The sequence below is a fragment of the Callospermophilus lateralis genome, chromosome 9 (genome assembly GCF_048772815.1).
Source record: "Callospermophilus lateralis isolate mCalLat2 chromosome 9, mCalLat2.hap1, whole genome shotgun sequence".
Taxonomy (NCBI): Eukaryota; Metazoa; Chordata; class Mammalia; order Rodentia; family Sciuridae; genus Callospermophilus; species Callospermophilus lateralis.
In genome coordinates this window covers 71,691,535-71,701,531 of record NC_135313.1, presented here as the reverse complement: position 1 = coordinate 71,701,531, position 9,997 = coordinate 71,691,535, and the positions used below count along the sequence as shown (strand labels likewise).

The window sequence follows — 9,997 nt, the reverse complement described above, 5'->3', positions numbered from 1 at the left end:
ACACAAATGCTTTTGCCATCTTTCTTCACTTTTATACTCACAACCACCTTTGATAAATGATGACTGGATGGACAGATAAACAAAATCTTATATATACATACATATGTTAGAGAGGCTTGTTATCATCAAGTTTGGGAAACAGAGAGGGAAAATGACAGACAAAAGAGAAACATAAAACTCAAATTTTCAGGTACCAAATTCAAGCAGCAAGACATCCTCATAGTACCCTCAGGTTCATTACTCGCCTTGGAAAGCAAATTCAATTTTCAAATTAGTTTTCAGTTTCTATTGCTCCCATAAGAAAACACATTATATTACACAGATCTTTATATGTTGAAAATAATTCCACTGATTGACTTGAAAACAGTTTATTTAATTTATACAAATAACTACTAAATACAAAAAGTAGATTAAAACAAAATAGTTATTTTTTTCTGACAGAGTTTAAATGCACATAATGGATAATTCCGAAGAAAATGCATTTTCCCCCACAGCGTTCAGGACTAAAATTCTACTGAAATCTTTGTTTCTAAATCAGTAATATATTCGGTGGTGTCACATGGGTAATGACTAAATACGTTCTGCATAAGAACTGAAAAAAAAGTTACAGTCTACACACATACAAATGTGAAGCATTTAAATGTGAATTTAACTGATAATAAAAGAAAATGTCCATTTCAGAGTATAGTGTTAAAAACATTTCAGTAATAAAATCATAAGACCACATAAAAATAAGCTTTAACATACACACAAAGCAGTTTTGTAAAAACTGCTAAGTGCACAAGTAATAAATAATTTGCAAAGTTGTGTATAAACAATTCCTAATGTTCGGCATCGTTGTAAACATCAGCACATGTGTAAAATGCAGCAAAGTCTGACATTACATTTTGTTTTTGCCAAATTGAATTCCTATTATCCAAAGACAGACCAGTGGAGTACGCAGCCAAAGTTTTGGCAAGTCGGGTCTTTAAAATTAAGAGTAACAGTGCAAGTAAGGAATGCAAAGAATTCCTAGTGCAATAAAGAAGAGAAGCACAGGCAATATTGCTGATTAAAAATTCACCACCTCCTTGAGTTTCCCGTGGGGAGTGTCTAGGAGACCTGTGAAAGATATGCAAAGCCACTGTCTTAATGCCCAGATCTCTTTTAGGATTTCTCTGTGTTCCTCCAGTTCCCTACCTTTGCAACAGTATCTGTCCACCATTAGTCTTTGCAGTGTGAACAGTTCATGAAATGCCCAGTTCACAGTCATTGAGCGAGGTTGGGGTGGTTTTGGTGTCTCCCCAGCACATGGCTAGGTGAGATGTCTGCCTCGTCAAAGTGGCCATTGAGGGAGGGAGACAGATGAGTTCTGTTCTGACAACCAGGCAGGCCAGCATTAGGTCCCAGCTGGACAACGACAACATCAAATCTTCCTTCTTGACACCATGAAAATGTCAACAGTCAGTTTTCAATTTGTCTAGGGAATTATCAATTTTGGTCAAAGTCTTTTTGATACGCAGAGCTGTGAGTCTTGCAGATGGGTTTTGATACCAGCATTCTTTCATCAGCTTGGCCAGAGAGGTTAATGTCTGAGAAGAGAAAGAACAAAAACCACAATGACAAATTGGCTGTTTAGTGGCACTGAAAGCTTTTTGCAGAGGTCAAGTCAACTGTTTTGAAAAACTCTGGAGGTTGTATGAAGTTAAAGAGATGTTATTACCATTTTCTTTAAACAATCAAGGCTTTAACCAATGATAAAGTCACTCAAGAGTTTCTTGAACTCTGTCCTTTCGACTCTTAATACTACCAACTTACCTTATCAGGCAAATTACACAGGGCAAGTTGGACCCCTTGATGGATTTATGGACACTAAAAACAATGGTAGTAACCCAGAGATAGTGAAATTTGCAAATTGGATCACTTCCCAAAGTCCTAGATCTGCTACTAGTTATGTGTAGTAAGACAGGCTCTACAGCATTGAGTAGTTTGTTTGGAATTTTAGGTAAGCAGAGATAAAGAGGAGATGAAAAGCATCACTCCAGATCTCAATGCAATCACAGGGCTAATAGCAGCAGTAATATGTCTGCTAATCCCTGGTCAGTCATAAATTCTTCTGAATAGTATCATTCATTAGCAAGACCTACCAAACAGCACTTCTTAAAGAACAAGACAATTTTCCAAATCTACTCAGTTAGGCTCAAAGAGCCTTCTACAAAAAACAGGGAGGGAGAGTGGCCAATACAGAATGCAGATGGCTTAGATACAAAAGATCTATTGAAATCAAAAGCAAGCAAATTACAAGCAGCCAAAATAGCTCTAGAACCAAGAAACTAGAACTCTCACCGGGTCTGAGAACCATCTGTTGGGTATGTTTGGCCTCTGTTGATCCACACACACTACTTTCCTCATATCTTCAAAACTTGGGTCATTGGGAACTACATCGTAGAATGGTGGCTTGTAGTCTTCCACTATACCTGCATATGGGACAAGAATTGTGCTGGGTTAGCAAGATAGTAAATGTTCCCCTAAGATTTAATTGATGGGTCTCACAGGTTATAATGTGACAGGATAAAGTACTAGTCACCTTCCTCATACCTCAAGCCGTTCTGGAAACTACAAGGAGATACTAACTACACAGCCTGTAGGGAAATGGAGGAAAGTATTTATTAGAAGAAAGTATGTGAAAACTTCTCAAGTAATCACGAGTATTAACAAAATGCTCCGACAGGACACACAAACAGCTCTGCAATGCCCAATAAAGATTGAGTGACCTAAAATAAAAATTCCTCTGGTTGTCAGAGAAGAACACCTCTAAACACCTCTAAAAAGTACATGAATCTAGTCATTTCCAACCATAAATAGAAGTAAAAAGTTATCCTCAAACTAGAGTTAGAGGCAAATAAATTAAGACCATCCCCCCAAATAAGGCTTTCTGTTATTATAAAATTATTTTGTAATAAGAATCATTGTTTGGGCTGGGGATGTGGCTCAAGCAGTAGCGCGCTCACCTGGCATGCGTGCAGCCCGGGTTCGATCCTCAGCACCACATACAAACAAAGATGTTGTGCCCGCCGATAACTAAAAAATAAATATTAAAATTCTCTCTCTCTCTCTCTCTCTCTCTCTCTCTCTCTCTCTCTTTAAAAAAAAAAGAATCATTGTTTAAAAATAATCCTTCCCACTGGGAGGGATGCTAATAATGTAATATTGCATTTCCTTGTTCATCCATTCTACATGCCAGGAATACCCTCTAACCACCAGGCACAACTCTCCATTGGATGGTTCTGTTAATTACTCTCAGATTGAAGGCACAAGACAAACTGTAGAGAGACTAGCCATCGGGAAGGCAAAGGGACAGTGAAGAAAGCTGAACTCTTCTCTTACCCCTATACAAACATCAAAGTGACCACTTTTAGCTTCTATTCCTGAATGACTTTCCATGGCTTAGAAACCTTTTCCAACAAAATTACATAATTCACTTCATCATTTGCAACTGGAAAACTGGTTCTTCCCTTCATCGAGATGAAACCAAAAACATCTATTCTTTCCTTCCCTTCATCAAAAAAATTTAGTAGAACAGTCAGCGGATAACTTGGCTTCCAGCTCTCTTCCCTTCCTCCATGTAATTTATTTCTACTCCTAAATACATAAGGGGTTATGGCAGAGGACAGAAGGAAGCTATGCACACAGTTATGATTAAGTTTTCCTAGTTCCTACAAGCCACCTTTAAAGCTTCAATCCCCTTTTCATTTATTAAAGAAATTACCTAGCAGTGAGAAATTACCTACCGTTCTCGCGAATCCCATATAAATACAAACCACTTATGCAGAAGATTAGATATGATAAAGAGCATCTGTTCAAGAAATACTACAGAATTTTTTTTAAACTTCACAATTTCAACTAAAGAGTTTATTTTTAAAATAGAAAGTAGTCTAAATTGTATTTTTTAAAATTCTAGTTGGTACCCTTCTTACTTCTGAATCACTTAGCCCATTGCCTAGCTGCACTGTAATGTGTCAATCACCTTCCCTGACAAATCATCAACAGCCCATATTGGGCATCAACCACAGCTTCCAGAATACCTGGAACATCTCAGAGGTCTTACATGCTTCTCATGTAAAATCCCAGGAAGCATTCAAACGAAAATATTTTACTTCTTTTCAGTAGTAACAGATACCACCTAAACCCTGCACCTTTGCCAGGCCACATGAATAAATTTATGGTAAACAAAGATGTGCTTTCCACCACCTCTTAATTTTTTTCTGCAGGAACATATTTAATAACTTTGCTTAATTCTTTAAAATTCTCACAGAAGGCTATTTGGAATAATTTGCCTAGTGAGTGTGGGAAGGGTTATGTGAATGTAAACAGTAACACAAAGTCAGATTTTTTTTTTTATTTCTAGGCAAAATAAAATGTGGATTAAAACATAAGATTTGACGACGCCCAACAATGAACTTCACTCTACAAAGCTGAAGTTTTCCCTTATGTTTCTATATCCCATAGTTTAATCTGATTAAATACCCCCAGCTTTTAAGAAAGGAAGTCAAATTTAAAAAGAAAGACCACTTAATCGATTATGCCTGGGACTTTGTCACAACTCTGTTTCTTCAACCATTGATCAGTAGTTGACTTTGGCCAGGCTTCTCCGAAATAAAATAAACCTAACTGTAGCAATCACTTAGAACTCCCTCTAGTCAAGGAAAGCACATTTCCATCAGTCAAAAGTACATTATAGCTACTATGTGTGGAATGCTATATTAATGCTGAGGGTAATAAAAAGCTTTAACATGCTCTTGTTTTTCAAGGAAATCAAATTCTAGTAGAAGATCAACACAGTCCCTTTCTTTCTTTCCTCAGATGATGGTTTCTTTCTTTTTCTTTTTGGTACCAGGGATTGAACCCAGGACACTTACCCACTGAGCCACATTCTTATCCCTTTAAATTTTTTTTTTTCCCCTTTTGAGACAGGTCTCACTAAATTGCTTAGGACCTCTCTAAGTTAGTTAGGCTGGCTTTGAATTTGTGATCCTCCTGCCTTACCCTCCTGAACCACTAGGATTAGAAGCATGCACCACTGTGCCTGGCAACCATGTTTAATTGAAAGGTTTTGTTTTGTTTTGTTTTGTTTTTGAGGCAAATCTATCTTTACCAATCAAAAAGAACCTCAATACCTTTTCACCCCACTATTTATATCCTGAAAGGCAAAAGTAGAAATACTAAATGTTTGCTTGTTAGCTCAACACTGACTCAATAACCATGTGACCCTTTAAACTCTGTGTGTCACAAGTTATACTTGGCAGTAGGGATACAGATGAAAAGGAAGTTAGTGACCGTACTGAGGAGCAGGGCAATAGGAGAGGTGGATAAAACTGAAATGATAAACTTGTGTCAGAGACAGAAGCCATGAGATTGGGGGGGGGGGGGCAGAGAAGGACACATCTGTCTGGTTTCCCAAGTACAATCTATAAACTGGTGCTACCAGAATACAATGAGCTTTCCAGGACCCAGGGGTTGGGTGCACATAGATAAGCAATTTGTGAGGGAGCATGAAGGTGAGAGGAAGACAAATCACCACGGACAGATCTTCACTCCAGGCAGAGGGAGAGTGGGGCAGGGAAGGATGACAGTGAGCCTCACCTGCTGGAGACATGGAGGAGAGATCCCTAGAGGTTAAGAGTGGGGCACAGGGCGGTGGGAAGCCTGGAAAGAAAGACCAGGGTGGGTGGGAGGTGAGCACATCAGGAGGTGACTTGTGTTGCCAAGGTAGGAAGTGACTGACTTACAACGGTTCCTCATATTTGCCAAAAAGTGACAAACAATCTGGGTAGCCAGGCAAAAAAACAGTGAACTGTAAGTCCTATAAAGGCAGCCCCCAACGAGCAACTGCCAAATCGTGAGCCAGCAGAGATGACAGCACGAATTCAGGAAAGCAACTAAAAATATGAAATGCTTCAAGTGCCAAAGGAGTGGTACAAACAACAAACGATACAGGGATGCAGGGGAGAGGAGCTGTAAACGCTGGTCAAGGAAGGAACAAACAGCCCGCTGGCCTTCCCGTCAAGGTGGCTGCTGACTCAGAGCGGCCAGGGAAAAGCAATCAGAGAAATTATTCATAACTACACCCCCTCAACTTTTGGCATGTGTAACTAATTTATACAATCTTTTTTTTTCCTCCTTGGGCATATGTTTAATTGAAAGTTTTGGTTTTTTTTTTTTTTTTTTTTTGAGGCAAATCTATCTTTACCAATCAATATCCCTACGACTAATATGCAGCATGGCTCTGAGTAAACTCTCAGTTGTCAGTTTTCCAATACCTTCCAACTACACATCACAAGCTCATGTGCAAAACAAGAATACCCTCCACATGTGCTCTGAAAAACATGAAATGCCACCGTGTCCTGCCTACCAAGGCCTCGGACTACACACTCATCTTCTCCCCTTTGACAGATTCATGTCACAGGTCTTTCTGTTTCACATCCTATCCTTCCATATTCCACTGTCTCCAGCAAGATCTTCAGAAGAAAACTGAGGATAAGTGCATTATGTCTCTCCTCTGCCTGTATTCCACCAGTATTGCCCCTAGGAGGATGTTCATTCCCCACCACTGCCCATGCCCACCACAATCCTTCACATACCTGGGCATCAGCCACACTAAAATGGCTTGCAGTTCCACTAAAAGGGTGTATAAGGACTTTCCATCGCTCTTCCCCCTTGTGTAGCATATCAATTATCATCATAGTCTAATTGTATTCTCATTCTCACTGGCACCTCACACCCTCCCAAGCTGGCCCAATTGAGCTCTGGTTCAACTCTTTTCGGACTCAGTTCATGCCTCTGTCTTTTGAGCAGACCCTCCAACTTCCACAACTCCAGGGTCCCAAGACCCAGTGCTCACCCTATACTCAGGCACCTTCATGTGCACCTCAACTGTTATGGCTTAATCTGTTGATTTATGACAATTTATTATAGCTACAAGCATATCCATACAGAGAGTTGCTATCCATAGGTAATTCCTACAGAAAGGCTGAAATTCTTCAGAGATTAGTAGAACTAATCTAGTAGTAGAATTTAATTAGTAGAATTTGAAAAGAAAAAAGAAGAATGGTTTGTACTTGCTTTCTGGGAAAATGATAAGTCAAAACAGTTGTTTCCTCTAAGGGTGGCATGTGCGACACTTCGATGTGGTTCAAGGACAAAAACTTTTTATCTTAATAATTGCATATTTATGGTATCACTATCTTCCATTTTATGCCAGGTGACACTGGTTTTCCAACTCTAGTGGTGATATTAATTTTCTTTCAAAACAAATTTAACTTAGAAACTAGCCAATTTAAAAGAAAAAAATTACATAAATAGTGATACAGGTGTCAAATGGGTATGGGAAAATCATGAAGGTAGCACGTGTATGAGTGAATCCTGGGAACACAGAGTTTACAGAAAGGCATTCTTCCTGTTGAGACAGGGCTCAAAGAGGTGCCTCCAATATTTGTGTTATTCCACCTGATATAAAATGTCAAAATATTTTTCATGACATAGCATACAAAAAAAAAAAATGGTTAGTGATGGCTAAGGCTTGTCATGGCAGAGGGGATGACACTTCATAGTTCTGGACCTGGTGGTCCTAATTCACTGACGGGGGTCTGAGAATCAGTACGGTATCTGGGGCATCCAGGAGCCCCACAACAGGTTGCCCTTTCTGAAAGCAGAGTTGGAGTTGGGAGGGCAGCTCTGCTCCCTGCTAGGTAGATTAAGGTTGTGACAGCTGTGTCCGAACACGCCCCCACTGCAATTCATGGACAGTGGAACCACACATGCTTTCTTTCTTTCTTTCTTTTTTTTTTTTAAATATTTTTTAGTTGTTGATAGCATCACATATAAATAAGTAAATAAAATAAAGGTCTAAGAATTGAACCCATATACTTTTTTTTTTTAAAGAGAGAGAGAGAGAATTTTTTAATATTTATTTTTTAGTTTTCGGTGAACACAACATCTTTATTTTATTTTTATGTGGTGCTGAGGATCGAACCCAACGCCCCGCACATGCCAGGCGAGCACGCTACCGCTTGAGCCACATCCCCCACATATACTTTTTAAAGTCAAAACTTACTGCCTCCTCAGGAATCCATACTAAAATTACAAAACTAATTATTTTTTAAATTAATTAATTAATTTCTATAGCTAAGATTTCCATAGATGCAATATAGCAAAAGTCGATGATTTTCAGTTACTAAGAAGTCAGGTTTAACTAACAATATTTAAGCAGCAATGGACTGAATTACCACAGGGGTGGACAAAAATGTCTAAGAAAGCTGCCTGGCATTTCCTGAGTTGGATTTTGCACACCCCCAAACCTAGAGAGACAGAAGTGCCACTGGGCTCCAGACATGTCGTAGCTATAAATCCCTCCTAAGAAGGTGCCATTCACTGCATGGTAGGGCTTTTATGAGGTTTAAGATGCTGAAGTTTTGTCTTGGGGAAGGACTGCTCAAGAGCCAGTCGGGAAGAGACTACTGGGTAGTAAACAGCATCCAATCAAGTTCTGCTGCCTTCAAATTATTTTGGCATGAGGTCAGCTAATTGCCTCTAGTATGGATCTCTAAATCATGGACAAGGAATTCAGAAATTTGATGGGGGGAAAAAAATCCTTCCTCCCACCTCACCTCCATATGCCTGACTCCAGTTGCTTACCTAAAAGGTAAAAACAAAAAAGTGAGCAAAAAACCTGAAATTACTATGAATGTGAAAAAAAAAAATTTCCCTAGTATGATTCAGCTATTTGTTCAAACCTTAATATACATTAAAGTAGTCAATTAAAGTCATGAAACATGTTGGATATTAAGTTGCTGAAGAAGTGAGAGTTGCCATGGTTTCCATACACAAGCCCATTGTGCTTAGGAACAGAAGCACATGCGGTTCCCTGGCAGGCTCAAGATTAATTAGAAGAGGTTTTTCCAAAATAAGTGTGCCAAACATAAGCTTCTTCTAACAAGAGTTTTTCTAGTCCCCATCCCCGAAGAGGTGCAGCTTGGCCAGCCAGGGTTTTTCTCTAAGACCCAAATAGTTTTTGACACATGTGAATGCTGGATTTCATCACAAAATAATCAAAGCCAGTGAAACAGTGTTCCACAGAAGCTTCCCATGGGCAGGGAAAAGGGGAAGTGAAGGTCATGTCCAGGCCAAGTGCTAGCTCAGTGAGGAGGAGAAAAGGGTGTCTGAGGTCTGCAAACTCCTAGAAACTTGCCATTTTGCAAAGTAACCAAAATATGAGGACCAAAGCACTCTCTCTAAGCCACACACACACTAAGTGCTTCACCTCTGTGACCTCATTTAATCATCATCACCTTTTTAAGTGGATTTTACCTATCTTTTCCAGGTGTTGAAATTAATCAAAGGGACTGGGTCAGAAAGTATGATCTCAGGGGTCAGAGTGTTACTGATTCCCTTTTGCTGCCTCCAGTGGGCCCAGGAAAAAGACTGCCCAGCTGTAGAGAGCACAGTCCAGCAGGCTTCTGTGTGTAATGACATCTCCAGAGACCCAGAGTAACAGAAGACAGAAATACCCATCTCAATAAGCTATATAACCACCAAACACCAGAGAAACAGATTTGTCCTGTCTTCTACCGGTATGTGCCTGCGCAATAAGGGTACATTGCCTTCTCAAAAAAGTTTTATATCCAGAGTTGTGTATATGCAGAAAGGAATGGTGGCATCAAATCTTCTGACCTTAGATCTACTAAAGTTCTGGGGCTGGGGCCCAGCACCGTGCGTCTGGACAAGCTCTGTACGTGATTGTGGGGCACGCTCCAGTTTCAAAACTACTGATCTAAGCAAAACCCTACCTGAAGTTCATGCACATATTCACACAGGAGAAGTGAGAAAACGGTTTTCTTTCCTACCAATTCCAAATTCAGTGTCAAACTGACACCACAAGTAAATTCCAAAAGACACTATTGCGAAATGTTCACATGTGAAAATGGACTTAACTCTCATTTCCTGTACAGAAACAGCATGA

The 9,997-nt window shown here is 39.6% G+C and overlaps 1 protein-coding gene across 4 annotated transcripts in view; it reads right to left on the bottom strand.

The window, feature by feature from the left end:
- Positions 1-352: 352 nt before the first annotated feature.
- Positions 353-9,997, bottom strand: part of Acvr1 (activin A receptor type 1) — a 130,247-nt gene continuing 120,602 nt past the window's right edge. For all 4 annotated transcript variants that reach the window (XM_076865982.2, XM_076865981.2, XM_076865980.2 and 1 more), the window contains 2 exons: positions 2,326-2,456; positions 353-1,571 (listed from right to left, as the gene is read on the bottom strand). In XM_076865982.2, the coding sequence (XP_076722097.1) occupies positions 1,437-1,571; positions 2,326-2,456 (266 nt within the window). In that variant the 3' untranslated portion in view covers positions 353-1,436. The remainder of the gene's footprint in view (positions 1,572-2,325; positions 2,457-9,997) is intronic.